Source organism: Dendrobates tinctorius, unplaced genomic scaffold, assembly GCF_039654945.1.
Source record: "Dendrobates tinctorius isolate UK_male_01 unplaced genomic scaffold, ASM3965494v1 ptg000211l, whole genome shotgun sequence".
NCBI lineage: Eukaryota > Metazoa > Chordata > Amphibia > Anura > Dendrobatidae > Dendrobates > Dendrobates tinctorius.
In genome coordinates, this window is record NW_027361878.1 from 30,467,586 (window position 1) to 30,490,141 (window position 22,556).

General features: G+C 46.3%; 1 protein-coding gene across 1 annotated transcript in view; it reads right to left on the reverse strand.

The window, feature by feature from the left end:
* The window catches only part of LOC141058429 (transmembrane protein 272-like), a 71,989-nt gene that overhangs the window by 16,004 nt on the left and 33,429 nt on the right, over positions 1–22,556 (reverse strand). The window contains exon 4 of the mRNA XM_073554681.1: positions 2,073–2,249. Within this exon, the coding sequence (XP_073410782.1) occupies positions 2,073–2,249 (177 nt within the window). The remainder of the gene's footprint in view (positions 1–2,072; positions 2,250–22,556) is intronic.

A 22,556-nucleotide genomic window follows, 5' to 3' on the forward strand; every position in this document is an offset into this window, starting at 1 on the left:
GATATTCACACTTCCTACCTGCCAGAATGCGCGCACAATCGACAGGTATCCTGCATGTGTCATCAGATATTCACACATCCTACCTGCCAGGATGCGCCCACAGTTGACAGGTATCATGCACGTGTCAACCGATATTCACACTTCCTACCTGCCAGGACGCATATACAATCAATAGGTATCATGCATGTGTCATCAGATATTCACACTTCCAACCGACCAGGACGAGCGCACAATCGACAGGTATCATGCATGTGTCTTCAGATATTCACACTTCCTACCTGCCAGGACGCACCCACAATTGACAGGTATCATGCACGTGTCAACCGATATTCACACTTCCTACCTGCCAGGACGCATGTACAATCAATAGGTATCATGCATGTGTCATCAGATATTCACACTTCCAACCCACCAGGACGAGCGCACAATCGACAGGTATCATGCATGTGTCATCAGATATTCACACTTCCTACCTGCCAGGATGCGCGCACAATCAACAGGTATCATAATAATAATAATAAATTTTATTTCTATAGCGACGACTTATTCCGCAGCACAAGAGGAATGAGGGCCCTGCTCACAAGCTTACAATCTATGAGGAAAAAAGGTAGACATAAAAGGTGGGTGGTAACAGTTGTCTTCATTGTTCGGACCAGCCATAATGTAAAGTGTGTAACAGTACAGACACAGAGGGTTAATGGATGCATAAAGCATGTGGGAACATGATGCGGGGAACCAGGTTATGTTAAAACTTTTGGCTGCACCACAAAGGGATAGATTAGGTTAATGTGTTGAGGCGGTAGGCCAGTCTGAATAAATGCGTTTTCAGGGCACGCTTAAAATTGTAGGAATTGGGGACTAATCGTATTGACCTGGGAAGTGTATTCCAAAGAATTGGCGCAGCACGTGTAAAGTCTTAGAGACAGGAGTGGGAGGTTCTGATTATTGAGGATGCTAACCTCAGGTCATCAGCAGAATGGAGGGCATGGGTAGGGTGGTATACTGAAACAAGGGAGGAGATGTAGGGTGGTGCTGAGCCATGGAGAGCTTTGTGGGTGAGGGTAATAAGTTTGTACTGGATTCTGGAGTGGATGGGTAGCCAGTGTAATGACTGGCACAAGGTAGAGGCATCGGTGTAACGATTGGCAAGGAATATGATCCTGGCTGCAGCATTCAAGACAGAATGGAGGGGGGAGAGTTTGGTAAGAGGGAGACCGATTAGAAGAGAGTTACAATAGTCTAGACAAGAGTGATTGTGTCATCAGATATCATGCATGTGTCATCAGATATTCACACTTCCTACCTGCCATAATGCGCGCACAATCGACAGGTATCATGCCTGTCTCATAATCGTGACGAGTTTAATTGTGCATACGCCCCGACAGCGCCTATCACCGACTAATGTGGAAGCCGTACAACCCCTATAATGCTCTTGCACCACGTCCATGCAGATGTCAAAACTGCAAATACTACTTTGCCAAAATACAAGTATAAACTGGTAAGAATGAAACATGCTTTACAAATGCTTCACACCTCCAACCTTCAGCAGATGTGTCACCAGATTCCACCATGGAAATGGCATACATGATTAAATAGATCTCTGTCCTGATGAGACACTAGAATGAATAATTCTGATGCCAAAATAAGCATTTTAATAGTCCAGCTATAGAATAGGGAGCTCATGAGTTTAAATATATACAGTATCCACTCACTTAGCCTGACCGACAGCTGCAGCTTGTACTGAGCAGTGTGATATGTCAGCAGGGAGGAGGGACAGTGAGGACCTGTCCATCAGGCTCGGTGAGCAGAGATTGAGTTTAAATTTTCAAAACAGAATACAGAGCCATTTTCAACCAGGACTTGCATAGTAAGTACACCAGCCTTATCAAGTCTAAGGAATACTTTTCTTATTGTTGGCAATTTGTATAGTGAAAGTACAGGCATTATCTAAAATAGGCTCCTAAGCCTCAAAACCCAGACTGACTACTGAATATAAAGGTTGTACTGTTCAGAGGAGAAAGTCACAAAATGGTAAGTATCAGTACTTGGGGTGAAATTGCTTTGATACTTACCAGTAATTAGCCAACAAATGATGAATATTAATAGAAAAACCTCCAATACTGCACATAACTGGCGGCATGAATATCTTAATGGCAGCAGTAGGATGGTCAGTATGTAACTGGCTCCAGCCACTATTAAGTAAATTGGAATCAGAGGTTTCAGAGGACATTCATTCTTGTACAATACACCTGTTGGAACATTAATTTAGAAAAAAAACATTATTTGTTAATTATTTTACTAAACAATTTACATAATGGAATATGCTTACAAAAATACACTATATGGACATAATAGGCTCACATTATGTCCATAGGAGTTTTCATGACCTCCTATTCTACATCCATAGACACAGTGTTGGACTGGGGTGCCAAGGACCCACCAGTTGCAAACTCCAGGGCCCCACTTTTCAGCTACATGATAATGTGACATTATCCCCAATCACAAATTTATATAAAAATGAACGGGGCAGATTGTTATATGAATAAGATACAGTCTTTGATATATATATTGGGGGCGCTAGTACTACAAGAGGAATATCCGCTGCACGACAAACAACACACCACCAAGTCGTTGATTAAAATGCAAATAAAATTAAAAATGTCTGCGCTGAATAATCCTCACAAATCCAGAAAATACCCTAATTTTAGGGCTATAGAACGACAAAATAGCTTACAAATAAGTGGGAACATCTCAAATAATCAAAAAGAAAAAAAAAAACCATCTTAAAAATTAAAAAAAAAAAAAAATAATAATTTCCTTACAAAACATATATGTTCTGAGAATGCCGCAATCCCAGAGTTCCAATTAAGGCTGTGAAACAACACCATACAGAATTAAACTGCAAATGAATGAGTAAATCTATAAAAAAAAATAAAAATCAACCATATGCAATAGGCATGTAGATATTAAGCATGTAGATATATATACCTCAGGTGCATACAAGGAGGCAATTACGGCCACACAAAAGAGCCCGGAGTGTAGTGATTATATGGGAGCTGGTGAAGTTAGAGTTCCATCGCTACAATAGTCATAAGGTGCTATGCCCTGCACATACGGTGCCTAAGGACCGGGTAATAAAATGTTCCTTCCAGCAGTTACTACTTAGAGAACTGTCCCGGCCGGTGACAGTCTCTTAATTACTCACCGTTCGCTGCTCCCTCGGTGCGCCAGCGTTTTTCACAGTGCGGTGCCGCCGCTTGCAGAGAAGTTGCAGGACCTTCGTGACGTCAAAAGGTCACGTGGTTAAATCCAGCGAGTGGTGCGGACCAGTTCCTTCCTACCGGTTTCGGAAGTGCACGGCTTCCTTCATCCGAAACCGGTTCCAAAACCAGTTCTCTAAGTAGTAACTGCTGGAAGGAACATTTTATCACCCTGTCCTTAGGCACCGTATGTGCAGGGCATAGCACCTTATGACTATTGTAGCGATGGAACTCTAACTTCACCAGCTCCCATATAATCGCTACACTCCGGGCTCTTTTGTGTGGCCGTAATTGCCTCCTTGTATGCACCTGAGGTATATATATCTACATGCTTAATATCTACATGCCTATTGCATATGGTTGATTTTTATTTTTTTTAGAGATTTACTCATTCATTTGCAGTTTAATTCTGTATGGTGTTGTTTCACAGCCTTAATTGGAACTCTGGGATTGCGGCATTCTCAGAACATATATGTTTTGTAAGGAATTTTTTTTGAAAAATTTTTTTAAGAGGGTTTTTTTTTTTTTTTATTATTTGAGATGTTCCCACTTATTTGTAAGCTATTTTGTCGTTCTATAGCCCTAAAATTAGGGTATTTTCTGGATTTGTGAGGATTATTCAGCGCAGACATTTTTAATTTTATTAAGATACAGTCTTTGTCTGTTCATATTAATTCAAGTATATTAGTGCCAATTACTGCTCATGTAAGAGGGTGGTGGCCCACCGGAGGATTCTCCTGTTCTCCTGTGGGCCAGTCCAAGCCTGCATTAATATGAAGTCGGTCACTTTGCAGCCACAACAGCTTTCACCTGTATGGAAGGTTTTACACTGTAAGGCCACGTTCACACGTTCCGTATTTGGTCCGTATTTGTAAGCCAAAACCAGGTGTGGGTGATAAATACAGAAGTGGTGACGTGTTTCTGTTACCTTTTCCTCTGATTGTTCCTCTCCTGGTTTTGGCTTATAAATACTGATGTAAAATACTGACCAAATACTGAAAGTGTGACAATGGCCTAAAACTGCACCCTAATGCCCAGTATGTGACCTTGTAAAGAGGCCACACTGTATGGTAATTAAGAACTTCCCTAGGAATGAATATAAAGTTGCCATGGGTTTGGTTGTGTGTACAGTTGTGGCCAAAAGTATTGACATCCCTGCAATTCTGTCAGATAATACTCAGTTTCTTCCTGAAAATGATTGCAAACACAAATTCTTTGGTATTATTATCTTCATTTAATTTGTTTTAAATGAAAAAACACAAAAGAGAATGAAGCAAAAAGCAAAACATTGATCATTTCACACAAAACTCCAAAAATGGGCCAGACAAAAGTATTGGCACCCTCAGCCTAATACTTGGTTGCACAACCTTTAGCCAAAATAACTGCGACCAACCGCTTCCAGTAACCATCAATGAGTTTCTTACAATGCTCTGCTGGAATTTTAGTCCACTCTTCTTTGGCAAACTACTCCAGGTCATGAAAACAAACAAAAGCCAGCTCACCAAGTGTTCACCGCAGACCTCAGAGCTCCGTCTGGACTGACGTGTAATCAATAGGAAAAAGCAATTAGTTCCAGCTGCGTGTAAAAAATTTCTTCTTTATTTCAACATTAAAATTATGTCATCTTCATAGTAAATGCCATACACACGGACACGGCAACGCGTTTCGATCTGTAAGATCTTTGTCAGAGCCATAGAGATACACTGATCTCAGCTGCATATATACTACATTTGATCCAATGACATGCACAAATACAATCACATGACAATTAACTCATTAAAATTACATAACAATGTACAAAATAAATTAAAACACATGTTGCAAAAGAGAAATATTTATCTTTTCAACAATAATGAAGCATTAGGTCATTTCGTTTATTTAAACCATTCGGGGATCGGACATCTAGGTGATAAATCCAAAAAGCCTCTCTTGTTAACAGGCGTCGCTTTGAATCTCCGCCGCGGAAAGGAATTTTAGCCTGTTCTATTCCTTGCACTTTGAAACTCGAGGTATTTCTAGCATGGTGCCTAATGAAATGCTGCGACACAGCTGATATATTACGATTCATGTTATTCGTATTCTCAATATCATGTAGATGTTCCCTAATGCGCATCTTCATTTTTCTAGATGTGCACCCTATATATGATAATTTGCAAATAGTGCAATCTATCTTGTATATTACATTAGTTGAATTACAATTGATATATTGTTTTATGGTATATTGCACTTTATTTGCCGCATCAGAACATTTTTTTGTGACATTTGCATATCTACATGTTTTGCATTTTGTAGCTCCACATCTGAAAAAACCACTGCAGGTTAACCAGGTTTTATTAGTTTTATTATTGAGAGAAAATAAATTAGGTGATAATTTGTCTCCCAATGTAGGAACTCTTCTCGATACTATATTAATACCTGGCTTTAATATATCTGCCAATTTACTATCTTCATATAAAATGGGCAAATATCTATTAATGATTCCCTTGATTTGTGGAAATTGGCGACTAAACTGAAAACAAATATACGTTTTTTTTCCAATAACTGTCTCATTTGCATTGCCACCAGAAAAAATCATTTTATTGCGTTTTTTATTTTTTACTATTTGTTGTGCTCGATTTAAAGACCAATCCGGATACATGCGATTTTTTAATTTTTTCTTTACATGTTCCAGTTCACTATCTAGATTACTCTCTTCACTACAATTACGTTTAACCCTTGTGAGTTCTCCTACTGGTATTGCTTTGAGGGTATGTTTATTGTGACTGCTAGTCGCATGTAAGATGGTATTCCCACTATAGGGTTTATGATGTGTTTTCGTAGAGATTATTTCCCCCTCAACACCAAATAAATCCAAATCCAAAAAAGATATATGTTCCATATTATGTTCATGCGTAAATTTAATATTGTATTGGTTAGAGTTTAGATATAGCATAAAGGCAGGTATGGCAGATACATCTCCATCCCAAATTAATAGGGTATCATCGATATATCTGCCATACCATGCCACCTGTCCATAAAAAGGATTGGAATCTGAGAAAATAAATTCATATTCCCAATATTTTCTCAGATTCCAATCCTTTTTATGGACAGGTGGCATGGTATGGCAGATATATCGATGATACCCTATTAATTTGGGATGGAGATGTATCTGCCATACCTGCCTTTATGCTATATCTAAACTCTAACCAATACAATATTAAATTTACGCATGAACATAATATGGAACATATATCTTTTTTGGATTTGGATTTATTTGGTGTTGAGGGGGAAATAATCTCTACGAAAACACATCATAAACCCTATAGTGGGAATACCATCTTACATGCGACTAGCAGTCACAATAAACATACCCTCAAAGCAATACCAGTAGGAGAACTCACAAGGGTTAAACGTAATTGTAGTGAAGAGAGTAATCTAGATAGTGAACTGGAACATGTAAAGAAAAAATTAAAACATCGCATGTATCCGGATTGGTCTTTAAATCGAGCACAACAAATAGTAAAAAATAAAAAACGCAATAAAATGATTTTTTTCTGGTGGCAATGCAAATGAGACAGTTATTGGAAAAAAACCGTATATTTGTTTTCAGTTTAGTCACCAATTTCCACAAATCAAGGGAATCATTAATAGATATTTGCCCATTTTATATGAAGATAGTAAATTGGCAGATATATTAAAGCCAGGTATTAATATAGTATCGAGAAGAGCTCCTACATTGGGAGACAAATTATCACCTAATTTATTTTCTCTCAATAATAAAACTAATAAAACCTGGTTAACCTGCAGTGGTTTTTTCAGATGTGGAGCTACAAAATGCAAAACATGTAGATATGCAAATGTCACAAAAAAAATTTCTGATGCGGCAAATAAAGTGCAATATACCATAAAACAATATATCAATTGTAATTCAACTAATGTAATATACAAGATAGATTGCACTATTTGCAAATTATCATATATAGGGTGCACATCTAGAAAAATGAAGATGCGCATTAGGGAACATCTACATGATATTGAGAATACGAATAACATGAATCGTAATATATCAGCTGTGTCGCAGCATTTCATTAGGCACCATGCTAGAAATACCTCGAGTTTCAAAGTGCAAGGAATAGAACAGGTTAAAATTCCTTTCCGCGGCGGAGATTCAAAGCGACGCCTGTTAACAAGAGAGGCTTTTTGGATTTATCACCTAGATGTCCGATCCCCGAATGGTTTAAATAAACGAAATGACCTAATGCTTCATTATTGTTGAAAAGGTAAATATTTCTCTTTTGCAACATGTGTTTTAATTTATTTTGTACATTGTTATGTAATTTTAATGAGTAAATTGTCATGTGATTGTATTTGTGCATGTCATTGGATCAAATGTAGTATATATGCAGCTGAGATCAGTGTATCTCTATGGCTCTGACAAAGATCTTACAGATCGAAACGCGTTGCCGTGTCCGTGTGTATGGCATTTACTATGAAGATGACATAATTTTAATGTTGAAATAAAGAAGAAATTTTTTACACGCAGCTGGAACTAATTGCTTTTTCCTAAACTACTCCAGGTCCCTGATATTAGAAGGGTGCCTTCTCCAAACTGCCATTTTTAGATCTCTCCACAGGTGTTCTATGGGATTCAGGTCTGGACTCATTGCTGGCCACCTTAGAAGTCTCCAGTGCTTTCTCTCAAACCATTTTCTAGTGCTTTTTGAAGTGTGTTTTGGGTCATTGTCCTGCTGGAAGACCCATGACCTCTGAGGGAGACCCAGCTTTCTCACACTGGGCCCTACATTATGCTGCAAAATTTGTTGGTAGTCTTCAGACTTCATAATGCCATGCACACGGTCAAGCAGTCCAGTGCCAGAGGCAGCAAAGCAACCCCAAAACATCAGGGAACCTCCGCCATGTTTGACTGTAGGGACCGTGTTCTTTTCTTTGAATGCCTCTTTTTTTCTCCTGTAAACTCTATGTTGAAGTGTTTGTCCAAAAAGCTCTACTTTTGTCTCATCTGACCAGAGAACATTCTTCCAAAACGTTTTAGGCTTTTTCAGGTAAGTTTTGGCAAACTCCAGCCTGGCTTTTTTATGTCTCGGGGTAAGAAGTGGGGTCTTCCTGGTTCTCCTACCATACAGTCCCTTTTCATTCAGACGCCGACTGATAGTACGGGTTGACACTGTTGTACCCTCGGACTGCAGGGCAGCTTGAACTTGTTGGGATGTTAGTCGAGGTTCTTTATCCAACATCCGCACAATCTTACGTTGAAATCTCTTGTCAATTTTTCTTTTCCGTCCACATCTAGGGAGGTTAGCCACAGTGCCATGGGCTTTAAACTTCTTGATGACACTGCGCACGGTAGACACAGGAATATTCAGGTCTTTGGAGATGGACTTGTAGCCTTGAGATTGCTCATGCTTCCTCACAATTTGGTTTCTCAAGTCCTCAGACAGTTCTTTGGTCTTCTTTCTTTTCTCCATGCTCAATGTGGTACACACAAGGACACAGGACAGAGGTTGAGTCAACTTTAATCCATGTCAACTGGCTGCAAGTGTGATTTAGTTATTGCCAACACCTGTTAGGTGCCACAGGTAAGTTACAGGTGCTGTTAATTACACAAATTAGAGAAGCATTACATGATTTTTCGAACAGTGCCAATACTTTTGTCCACCCTCTTTTTTATGTTTGGTGTGGAATTATATCCAGTTTGGCTTTAGGACAATTCTTTTAGTGTTTTTTCATTTAAGACAAATTAAATGAAGATAATAATACCAAAGAATTTGTGTTTGCAATCATTTTCAGGAAGAAACTGAGTATTATCTGACAGAATTGCAGGGGTGTCAATACTTTTGGCCACAACTGTACATACAAGTATAAAGGCTCGGACTGGCCCACAGGAGAATCTTCCGATGGGCCCCCATGCAGGAATGGGCCACCACCCTCTTATATGAACAGTATTGGCACAATACACTTAATTCACTATGTACAGACAAAGGCACCACCTTTTGTTTTCAACAATCAGCCCAGTTTATTGCTATACTAATTTGTGAATGAGAATAAAGTCATATTTGCATGTATCGGAAAAGTGAGTCCCTGGAGTTGATGTTACTCGTGGGTCCTTTGCATCTCAGTCCGACTCTGCCTGTATATAACAATAGTGTGGATTGAGCTCTGAACTGCAGATTTGGATACACCGCACCACCTGCATAGCGCACAAGCAGTTGGGAGGGATATACAGCAGTACCTGCATAGCGCACCAGCAGAAGGGAGGGATACAATGCACCAGCTGCATAGCGGCCAAGCCTAGGGAGGGATACACAGCATCACCTGCATAGCGCACAAGCACTAGAGTGGGATACATCGCACCACCTGCATAGCGCCCAAGCCTAGGGAGGGATACACCGCACCACCTGCATAGCGCACAAGCAGTAGGGAGGGATACACCGCAGCACCTGCATAGCACACAAGCAGTTGGGAGGGATATACAGCATCACCTGCATAGCACACAAGCAGTAGGGAGGGATACACAGCACCACCATCATGGCGCACAAGCAGTTGGGTGGGATATACAGCATCACCTGCGTAGCGCACAAGCACTAGGGAGGAATACATCGCACCACCTGTATAGCGCACAAGCAGTTGAGAGGGATACACAGCACCACCATCATAGCGCCCAAGCAGTAGGGAGGGATACACCACACCACCTACATAGCGCACAAGCAGTTGGGAAGGATACACAGCGCCACCATCATAGTGCACAAGCAGTAGAGAGGGATACACCGCACCACCTGCATACAGTCATGGCCAAAAGTATTGACACCCCTGCAATTCTGTCAGATAATACTCAGTTTCTTCTTGAAAATGATTGCAAACACAAATTCTTTGGTATTATTATCTTCATTTAATTTGTCTTAAATGAAAAAACACAAAAAGAATTGTCCTAAAGCCAAATTGAATATAATTCCACACCAAACATAAAAAAGAGGGTGGACAAAAGTATTGGCACTGTTCGAAAAATCACATGATGCTTCTCTAATTTGTGTAATTAACAGCACCTGTAACTTACCTGTGGCACCTAACAGGTGTTGGCAATAACTAAATCACTCTTGCAGCCATGGATTAAAGTTGACTCAACCTCTGTCCTGTGTCCTTGTGTGTACCACATTGAGCATGGAGAAAAGAAAGAAGACCAAAGAACTGTCTTGAGGACTTGAGAAACCAAATTGTGAGAAAGCATGAGCAATCTCAAGGCTACAAGTCCATCTTCAAAGACCTGAATGTTCCTGTGTCTACCGTGCGCAGTGTCATCAAGAAGTTTAAAGCCCATGGCACTGTGGCTAACCTCCCTAGATGTGGCCGGAAAAGAAAAATTGACAAGAGATTTCAACGCAAGATTGTGCGGATGTTGGATAAAGAACCTCAACTAAGTTCAAGCTGCCCTGCAGTCCGAGGGTACAACAGTGTCAACCCTTACTATCCGTTGGCGTCTTAATGAAAAGGGACTGTATGGTAGGAGACCCAGGAAGACCCCACTTCTTACCCCGAGACATAAAAAAGCCAGGCTGGAGTTTGCCAAAACTTACCTGAAAAAGCCTAAAACATTTTGGAAGAATGTTCTCTGGTCAGATGAGACAAAAGTAGAGCTTTTAGGGCAAAAGCATAAACATAGAGTTTACAGGAGAAAAAGAGGCATTCAAAGAAAAGTACACGGTCCCTACAGTCAAACATGGCGGAGGTTCCCTGATGTTTTGGGGTTGCTTTGCTGTCTCTGGCACTGGACTGCTTGACCGTGTGCATGGCATTATGAAGTCAGAAGACTACCAACAAATTTTGCAGCATAATTTAGAGCCCAGTGTGAGAAAGCTGGGTCTACCTCAGAGGTCATGGTTCTTCTAGCAGGACAATAACCCAAAACACACTTCAAAAAGCACTAGAAAATGGTTTGAGAGAAAGCACTGGAGACTTCTAAGGTGGCCAGCAATGAGTCCAGACCTGAATCCCATAGAACACCTGTGGAGAGATCTAAAAATGGCAGTTTGGAGAAGGCACCCTTCAAATATCAGGGACCTGGAGTAGTTTGCCAAAGAAGAATGGTCTAAAATTCCAGCAGAGCATTGTAAGAAACTCATTGATGGTTACCGGAAGCGGTTGGTCGCAGTTATTTTGGCTAAAGGTTGTGCAATCAAGTATTAGGCTGAGGGTGCCAATACTTTTGTCCGGCCCATTTTTGGAGTTTTGTGTGAAATGATCAATGTTTTGCTTTTTGCTTCATTCTCTTTTGTGTTTTTTCATTTAAGACAAATTAAATGAAGATAATAATACCAAAGAATTTGTGTTTGCAATCATTTTCAGGAAGAAACTGAGTATTATCTGACAGAATTGCAGGGGTGTCGATACTTTTGGCCATGACTGTAGCGCACAAGCAGTAGGGAGGGATACACCACACCACCTGCATAGTGCACAAGAAGTTGGGAGGTATACACCATACCACCTGCATAGTGCACAAGCAGTTGGGAGGGATACACTGCACCACCTGCGACGTGCATAAGCAGTAGGGAGGGATACAAAGCATCACCTGCATAGTGCACAAGCAGTTGGGAGGGATACACCGCACCACCTGCATAGTGCACAAGCAGTTGGGAGGGATGCACTGCACCACCTGCGAAGCGCATAAGCAGTAGGGAGGGATACACTGCACCACCTGCATAGTGCACAAGCAGTAGGGAGGGATACACCGCACCACCGGCATAGTGCACAAGCAGTAGGGAGGGATACACTGCACCACCTGCATAGCGCACAAGCAGTGGGGAGGCATACACCACACCACCTGCATAGTGCACAAGAAGTTGGGAGGGATACACCACACCACCTGCATAGCGCACAAGAAGTTGGAAGGGATACACTGCACCACCTGCATAGCGCACAAGCAGTGGGGAGGGATACACCACACCACCTGCATAGTGCACAAGAAGTTGGGAGAGATATACAGCACCACCTGCATAGTGCACAAGAAGTTGGAAGGGATACCCCGCACCACCTGCATAGTGCACAAGCAGTAGGGAGGGATACACTGCACCACCTGCATCACCTGCATAGTGCACAAGCACTAGGGAGGGATACACCGCACCACCTGCATAGTGCACAAGCAGTAGGGAGGGATACACCGCACCACCTGCATAGTGCACAAGCAGTAGGGAGGGATACACTGCACCACCTGCATAGCGCACAAGCAGTGGGGAGGCATACACCACACCACCTGCATAGTGCACAAGAAGTTGGGAGGGATACACCACACCACCTGCATAGCGCACAAGAAGTTGGAAGGGATACACTGCACCACCTGCATAGCGCACAAGCAGTGGGGAGGGATACACCACACCACCTGCATAGTGCACAAGAAGTTGGGAGAGATATACAGCACCACCTGCATAGTGCACAAGAAGTTGGAAGGGATACCCCGCACCACCTGCATAGTGCACAAGCAGTAGGGAGGGATACACTGCACCACCTGCATCACCTGCATAGTGCACAAGCACTAGGGAGGGATACACCGCACCACCTGCATAGTGCACAAGCAGTAGGGAGGGATACACCGCACCACCTGCATCGTGCACAAGCAGTAGGGAGGGATACACTGCACCACCTGCATAGTGCACAAGCAGTTGGGAGGGATACACCACACCACCTGCATAGTGCACAAGAAGTTGGGAGAGATATACAGCACCACCTGCATAGTGTACAAGAAGTTGGGAGGGATACACACCACCTGCATAGCGCACAAGAAGTTGGAAGGGATACCCCACACTACCTGCATAGTGCACAAGCAGTAGGGAGGGATGCACCACACCACCTGCATAGTGCACAAGCAGTAGGGAGGGATACACTGCACCACCTGCATAGTGCACCAGTAGGGAGGGATACACCGTACCACCTGCATAGTGCACAAGCAGTAGGGAGGGATACACCACACCACCTGCATAGTGCACAAGCAGTAGTAAATCTCCCCCATTGTTCTTTTGGTTTCAATTATGACGCCATTGTTATGTATGTACATATGCTGATGGTTTCAGTTTGTACATACACAGTATATATATAGTACTGCTCCAGTTGATTCCTAATGGTATGGCCACTATGTTAATTTGTCTCGATGCATTCCTTTCCATCTACATCAAATACTTACATAATTAATGAGGCTTCTAGACACAAGTCTAACAAGTTTAGCGTGTCAAATGTGCCAACAATTATTTAGCAGCCAATATAACTTCGAAATTACAAATAATGTCCTTTCTATCCCAATATTGGAGATTTAGGAAGGGGGGACGTTAGATAGACATTTATAACAATAAAAATGTGCTAATATCTTTTTAGAACATCATATTATTTAGTTTCTCTTCATTTTCAAGATCCTTGAAAATTCTCAACAATGTTCCTGAATGGGAAATGATATTCTCACATACCTAAAATGCAAATTCCCGCATACCTAAAATAGAGAGATTCCTAGAATTGTATCCAGTTGAGGTAGTTTCTTGAGTGTAACACATGAGCTGTACTAATCACTCTTTTGTCCTTTTAGAATGGGACAATGACGATCGGTGTGAATAAAATGAATTAGCCCTTACAGAGGATTACCTGAACTCTCATGGGTGTATACAGGAATCATAAAACTCAGATTGGCCCCATCCCAAACTCTGGTAGTTTCCTTTCAATTATCAGGCATGAGGTTTTAGTTTGAGCCCTAGTTTTTTATTAGATGAGCAAAAAGGTTTGATAGATCTGTGTCTGAAATCCTAAGGGAGTGGGAAGACCCGATAGTGCTGGAGAACGTTCAATGAGGACATTTTTGGGGTGGTAAATCAAAAATTAAGTCTAAATTCAAACTGCTTTCACAACCTGGGAATTTACTGGTGTTTTTTTCAAGTACATAAATTAGTCTTTTGAAAGGATTAATATCTTTAGTATAAAAATTCATTTTTTAACGTGCTTAAAGGGGATGTCTGACCTTAAGCTACAAGTCTACAGTCTCATCATCATCCTCACATCGAGTGATTGATTGTTCCACCCCGGGTTTTCGCTTCACATCATAAAACAATTTGTTTTAACATTGATATGTACAGTATTCTAGAAGACTGGTGAGAAATTTCTCCCTGTTAATACATTGAGATGCCATGTATTAGTACTTTTTACCTATCTATAATACATAAATCCATTGAAAGACAGCAACAGGTGTCATGTAATCTCAGGCAACTTACAAGCCAATCAGCAGTCATTAATGCTCTGTTTAGACAGCTTGGCCACAATCCTATGCACACAGAAAGATAGGTAATATGATCATTATGTGCACAAAGATCATCATGTTATCAGGAGCTCATCACCTGTTTACTGGAGGAGTTTTTACTGTCCATATAAACTTCAAATTTTATATTGTCGCACAAGGTTTAGACGATAGTATCAACATCAACTATCAGGGACCGCGATGGGATTGTCGGTCATGCCAATATTTGCAGTCTGTTAGTATCAACTTTTCAGGTCAATAACAAATATAAAATGCTGGTGAGCATTTTCTTCACAAAGTTGTATTTTTGTCATATGGCTCATGTCATCCTTAAAAATATGGCAGTTGCTTCTATTTTTCATTGGCTGTTTGTTTGGGTTTGTTGTCTTGCTGCAGAATAAATTTTGAGCCAATCAGATTCTTCCCTGATGGATAAGTATCTGCCTGTATTTCTCCCCATTGAAGACACCATTAACCTTCACCTAATCTTCTACTCTATTGGCTTTACTGTTTGTGAAGCTGTGGAGACTCCAAAGGTGAACCCACAGGACCGCGACGACGAACCTACCCCCGGGCGAGCAGGCCAGATGTACCACCCCCTATACAGGGAGTGTTAGGGGCAGGCCCGGAGGAGACTATCGCCGCGGAAGCTGGTACTTGGGGACAACTGGAGGAGTAGACAGGCGAACAGTGGGCTGGCCGGCAGGCTGGCGAACACAGGAGAGACGGCTGCAGGACTGAACGGAGAGCAGGCAGGAGGAACCGGAGTAGGCAGGAGCGGATCAGGAAGGCACACACGGGTGTAGGCAGGAACGGACAGGAATGGCGGACTCTGGAAGGGAATGCAAGATGGAGAGAGATCAGTAGAATACACAAGGCGGGAAAGGCACAAGGCTGGGTGCTAGCGAGAGAAAACGCAGGAGCCGGGGGACCCGAGAATCTGTCGTGGAACACAATAGATAATCAGGCACGGGTCTGAAAGGGCAGCTCCCTTTTATAGGGGCAGGACTTCCAGGTCAGACCTCCAGGGTCACGGGGGAGGAGAGATGGGCTGAGCCAGACTGTGCTGAGGTCTGGGGTGAGGCGCGCATGCGTCCTGGGCTGGTCAGAGAAGCTGACCACGGGGCAGGACGCAAGAGAGCGGGCGCGCGCGCCTGTTACAGAGCACACCGGGAGCGGCGGACAGACCGCGAAGCAGGGCGCAGGAAAGGCGGAGGACGCGTGCCTGCCGCAGGAGCGCGCGGGGAGCGGCGGACGCGCCTGGAGGCCGTGGCCAGCGCGGGACCAGGAACGGGAGCAGCGGCAGGAGCCGCAGACACGAAGGAGGCGGCGGGCACGGGAGCCGCGGTAAGCGTGACAGTACCCCCCTTCTTACGCCCCCTCCTCTTAAGGCCGGACAGGAACTTTGCCAAAATCTGAGGAGCCTGAATGTTCTCCCGGGGCTCCCAAGATCTCTCCTCTGGGCCAAAACCTTTCCAATCGATTAAGAAAAAGGTTTTACCTCTAGATCTCTTCATGGCAAGAATGTCCTTAACTTCAAAGACATCTTGCGTGGAAACGGGCGCTGGAGAGCGACCAGCAGAAGTATGAAAGTGGTTAAGCACAACAGGTTTCAAGAGGGAAACGTGGAACGAATTAGGGATTCGTAACGAGGCCGGGAGTTTTAATTTGTAAGCCACATCTGTTATGGTCGGCAGAACGCACCAGATATAAAATAATAAGAGGTGTGTTCCCCGCCCGGGGTTCACCGTGTGGTAGTTGGTAAGACCGCTGCTGGGCAATGGCAGATGCACCAGAAGGTGAAGTAGTGCGCACGGGTTAACGTCACCCGAACGCTAGGAGCGGCTCTGTTCAGACACAGAGTCGCTTGCCAGAAATATATACAAAGGTGCTGGCCCTGTTATCGTCACAGGAGTCAGCGTGTGGCGTCGCAGCCGCGAACACCAATAGCTGCTGTTAATGCAGCGCAGCGGCAACTATAGCCGCAAGCGTCGGCGCCGAGGACCGGGCACCGACGGACGCTAGTGTAGGCGAAGGAGCACTGTGGCGTAGCTTGCCTCTACCTGGTGCTGACCTAAGAACACACTCTGTCACCAATCGTATTATCCGAGGGAAGGGGTTTCATAATGAGTCAGCCACCAGTCCATGCATCCGTCACCATTCACACACATAGCAAGATAAGTCTACACTAGCGCATCGCCGAGCCGCCCTGCGGGCATTTTATAGCGATGCGCTTCCGGAACCTTCCATTAGCTTGGGAAGGACCAATCAGATCCGACGCAGGACCTGAGCATGTGACCCCTGCTCTCCAGTGAGAGGTCAAGTTGCGGGCATGCCCAGTAGCACGGCATGAGGACTTAGCCTCAGGAGCGGTTCCCTGCAAAGCAGGTTGCGCTGCCATTGCTGCACCAGAGGTGGCAGCAACATCCAGGCTGCCAGAGCGAGTCTGAGCAGCAAGCCTGGCTCGCCGTGTTTGCTGAGCAACACCCGGAGCGGTCGAGGAAGAATGGGAGACCGCAGGATGTCTGGGTCTGGATTCCTGCTGTGCAGTGCCAGGAATCCGACGCCTAACATTACCCCCCCTCCCAGGGCCCCCTCCCCTCTGAGCCTCACTGCGCTCAAAAGTCGTGATCAGGAGCGGTGCATGAATGTCCTCCACCGGCTCCCAGGTCCGAGCCTCGGGACCATGACCCTTCCAGTCCACCAAATAAAACTTTTTGCCACGGACAAACCTGCGCCCCACGATGGCGTTAACCTCAAACTCGTCAGACGATAAGTCTGATGCCCGGTGGATGGTTCAGAAAACCGGACCATGTGAACTGGTTTGAGGAGGGACACATGAAACATGTCTGATATGGCCAAATGTGGAGGAAGAGCCAGGCGGTAGACCACTGAGCTAAGTCGCTCGAGGACCTTGAACGGTCCAATGTAACGTGGTGCGAATTTGGGAGACTCGACCCGCAGTTTGATATTCCGGGTGGAGAGCCACACCATGTCGCCAGGGGAGAAGCTTGGTGCGGGTCGCCGATGCGTGTCAGCGGACGCCCTCATCCTTTCTTTAGATGCCCGGATAGCATCCTGCGTGCGATCCCAAATGTCCCGGGCCTCCACTGCCCAGTCTGCCACCCTGGAGTCAATGGAGGACACCGGCTTTGGGACAGGGACGCGAGGGTGTTGACCATAATTTAGGAGAAAGGGCGTCTGACCAGTGGAATCGGCCACCGCATTGTTTAGGGCAAACTCAGCCCAAGGCAGCAAGGATGCCCAGTCATCCTGCCTGGCAGAGACAAAATGTCGTAGATAGGTGACCAAGGTCTGATTGGCCCTTTCGACCAAGCCATTCGTCTCGGGATGGTAGGCGGAAGACAGATTTAGCGCGATGCTGAGTAAGCTGCAGAGCTCCCTCCAAAAACGAGACGCAAACTGGGGACCTCGGTCACTTACGATTTTGTCCGGCATACCATGTAAACGGAATACATGCTTAATGAACAGGACGGCCAGACCTCGGGCGGAGGGTAGGCGTGCGAGTGGCACCAGATGTACCATTTTGGAAAAATGGTCGGTAACCACCCAGATGACCGTACTGCCATTGGACTTGGGCAGGCCAACTATAAAGTCCATGCCCACCATTTCCCATGGTCTATCCGCTACTGGCAGGGGAAACAAGAGCCCCGCCGGCCTCTGTCTAGAGGGCCTGTTCCGGGCACACGAGACGCATGCTTTCACGTATGCCTTGACGTCTCGAGCCATATGCGGCCACCAATATGACCTTGCCAGGAGTTCGGTGGTCCGTTTATTACCAAAATGGCCACCTAGCCTGGAGGCATGTGCCCAGGCAAGAACTTCTGGCCGTAGCCGAGGGGGCACTAAGGTCTTGCCTGCGGTACCGACTCGAGAGCGATAGGAGCCACGGTCGTAAAACTCTCCGGAGGGAGAATTAACCGAGGCTCCGCTTCTCCCTCCTCCGCTGAGACCACCGAGCGTGAGAGGGCATCTGCTCGGACGTTCTTCTCCCCGGAGAGGTAGTGTAGGGTGAAGCGGAAGCGAGAAAAGAAGAGCGACCACCTGGCCTGACGGGAATTCAGGTGTTGGGCTGTCTGAAGATAGACCAGGTTTTTATGGTCCGTGAAGACCTGAAAGGGGAACCAGGCTCCCTCCAGGAGATGTCTCCACTCGGAAAAAGCCAATTTCATGGCCAGCAGCTCCCTGTCGCCGATGGAGTAATTTTTCTCCGCCGGTGAAAAGGTCTTAGAATAGAAGAAGCAGGGATGCTTCCGACCTTGAGCATCCTTTTGGTAAAGGACTGCTCCTGCACCGACGGAAGAAGCGTCTACCTCAAGGATAAACGGCTTATCCACATTGGGACGGTGTAAAATGGGAGCGCCTGCAAAGTGGGACTTTACGGAGGAAAAGGCCTTAGAAACCTGTTCGGTCCACGCCTTAGGATTAGCTCCTTTTTTCGTGAGAGCAACCAAAGGAGCTACCAGGGTGGAAAAGTGGGGTATAAACTGGCGATAATAGTTAACGAACTTTAAAAAGCGCTGCACCGAAAAAAGAGAATGGGGTTCCTGCCAGTCCATAACCGCTTGCAGCTTGGCCGGATCCATAGCCAACCCCTGGGCCGAGATGACGTAGCCCAGAAATGGCAAGGACTCCTGCTCGAACTGACACTTCTCCAGCTTGGCGAACAGGGAATTCGCCCGTAGGCGGTCAAATACCCTGCAGACATCTTTCCGGTGGGTGGGAAAATCTGGCGAAAAGATGAGGATGTCATCCAGATAGACCACCACTGAGGTAGAAAGCATGTCACGGAAGACGTCGTTGACGAAGTCCTGGAAGACAGCGGGCGCATTACAAAGGCCGAAGGGCATGACCAGATATTCATAATGGCCATCCCGAGTATTAAAAGTTGTCTTCCACTCGTCTCCCTCGCGAATACGGATCAGGTTGTATGCCCCTCGTAGATCTAGCTTAGTAAAGAGTCGCGCCCCACGCAACCTGTCGAACAACTCGGAGATCAACGGGAGAGGGTACTTATTCTTTACCGTGATGGCATTGAGACCCCGGTAGTCGATGCAAGGGCGTAACTCTCCGCTCTTCTTCTGAACGAAGAAGCCTGCCCCGGCCGGTGACACCGACTTCCTGATAAAGCCCCGTGCCAGGTTCTCCCGGATGTATTGGGACATTGCCTCCATCTCCGGGAGAGATAATGGGTAAACACAACCTCGAGGAGGTTCTGTGCCTGGCAGGAGGTCAATCGGGCAGTCATAGGGACGGTGCGGCGGGAGTGTCTCCGCGGACTTCTTAGAGAAGACGTCCGCATATTGATGGTAAGGTTCAGGGAGCGTGGAGAGGTCTGTAGGCAGCTCCGTAGACGCTACCTGAAGACTGTCCCTGAGACACCTACCCTCGCAGTCCTTGCTCCAGCCCAATATTCTCCCCGAAGCCCAATCAATGTGAGGGGAGTGACAACGAAGCCAGGGAACCCCAAGGAGTACCTGATCGATGCCATGAGGCATAATAAGCAAGGACAGGGTCTCCCAATGTGAGGGGGACATGGCGAGACCGAGTGGGACCGTCTGATGGGTCACTCGAGACGGCAATGGTGCCCCATCCACCACCCTGATGGTCAGAGGTTGTGGGAGTAATACCAGAGGGATAGTGTGACTGGGCAAAACTCGAGGACAAAGTTCCCCTCGGCCCCGGAATCCAGAGTGACCTCTGCCTCCCAGGTGAAGGAACCGTTATCTAGGGTACCCCGGAATACCGGCTTAGGCGAAAAGGACTCCATCTGGGACTGGCCACCACCTACAACCATGGAACGGGGTCGTCCCTTCGGCCGCTGAGGACATGTGCCAGCCGTGTGGCCAAAGTGTTGGCAGTGATAACAGCGCACGGAGCCCCGCACCTGATGTGGCTTAGTGCCGGTGCGAGATACCTCCATGGGCTCGGTTGAGGGAGACTCCTGTGCGGAATGGCTCAGCGGTTCGGTAAAGGTGGGAGCCAGGTTAATTTTACGTCTGGATAGAGTCCTCTCCAACCCGCACTCCGTGAACCGGAGATCAATACGGGTGGAGACGGCGATCAATTCCTCCAGAGTTGTGGGAGTATCTCAGGTAGCTAGAGCATCCTTGACGTGCTCAGCTAGGCTTCTCCAGAACACTGGGACTAATACTTTGTCCGGCCACTCCAATTCGGAAGCCAATGTCCGAAACCGGACAGCATAATGGCTAACCGAGAGTGACCCTTGTGTTAACGACAACAGTTGGAGAGCCGTATCGTGCGTGACCCGTGGTCCTAAGAAGACCTGCTTCAGAGCCGCGAGGAACTGAGCAGGCCGCTGAACCACAGGATCATCACGTTCCCACAATGGCGTGGCCCACTGCAATGCCCGGCCAGACAATAAGGAGACAATGAAGCCCACCTTAGCCCGCCCTGTAGGAAACCGTGCAGCCAGCAACTCCAGGTGAATGGAGCACTGACTGACGAATCCCCTACAGGTGGCGCTTTCACCCGAAAACTTATCGGGGAGCGGGAGGGAAGAGATTGTCGGCGAGGGCAAGAGTGTGGGTACACGTGAGACGGCCTCAGCGACCGTCTGGGCGGCAGCTAGCGCAGCATTCGCAGCTGAGTTGGTGCTCTCGATAGCCGCCAACCTGCTCTCCAGCTGCCGAATGTAGCGCTGCAGCTGCTGCACATCTGCCATTGCCAGCCAGACCCTGGCGCTAGTGTAATGTTATGGTCGGCGGAACGCACCAGATATAAAATAATAAGAGGTGCGTTCGCCGCCCGGGGTCCACCGTGCGGTAGTTGGTAAGACCGCTGCTGGGCAATGGCAGATGCACCAGAAGTTGAAGTAGTGCGCACGGGTTAACATCACCCGAACGCTAGGAGCGGCTCTGTTCAGACACAGAGTCGCTTGCCAGAAATATATACAAAGGTGCTGGCCCTGTTATCGTCACAGGAGTCAGCGTGTGGCGTCGCAGCCGCGAACACCAATAGCTGCTGTTAATGCAGCGCAGCGGCAACTATAGCCGCAAGCGTCGGCGCCGAGGACCGGGCACCGACGGACGCTAGTGTAGGCGAAGGAGCACTGTGGCGTAGCTTGCCTCTACCTGGTGCTGACCTAAGAACACACTCTGTCACCAATCGTATTATCCGAGGGAAGGGGTTTCATAATGAGTCAGCCACCAGTCCATGCATCCGTCACCATTCACACACATAGCAAGATAAGTCTACACTAGCGCATCGCCGAGCCGCCCTGCGGGCTTTTTATAGCGATGCGCTTCCGGAACCTTCCATTAGCTTGGGAAGGACCAATCAGATCCGACGCAGGACCTGAGCATGTGACCCCTGCTCTCCAGTGAGAGGTCAAGTTGCGGGCATGCCCAGTAGCACGGCATGAGGACTTAGCCTCAGGAGCGGTTCCCTGCAAAGCAGGTTGCGCTGCCATTGCTGCACCAGAGGTGGCAGCAACATCCAGGCTGCCAGAGCGAGTCTGAGCAGCAAGCCTGGCTCGCCGTGTTTGCTGAGCAACACCCGGAGCGGTCAAGGAAGAATGGGAGACCGCAGGATGTCTGGTTCTGGATTCCTGCTGTGCAGTGCCAGGAATCCGACGCCTAACAACATCGTTGATACGAGCTAAAATCTCAAAGGGACCGATGTACCGGGGACCCAGTTTGCACGAGGGAACTTTGAGGCGGACAAATTTTGAAAATAGCCAGACTTTATCTCCAGGGTGGTACAACGGGGCATCCAAGCGTTTTTTATCAGCATGTTTCTTAAAACTGTCACGTGCCCGTTCAAGTGCGGCTTTGGTCTCCTGCCAGACCCTGGAGAACTCCCCTGCTAGAAGATCGGCCGCCGGCACACCCGAAGCCGGAAGTACCGGCAGAGGTACACCAGGATGTTGTCCGTAAACAATAAAGAAGGGCGACTTGGCATAGGATTCACTGGTATGATTGTTGTAGGCGAATTCGGCCCACGGGAGTAGGCTGGACCAATCGTTCTGGTGGGCGTTAGAAAAATGTCGGAGGTAC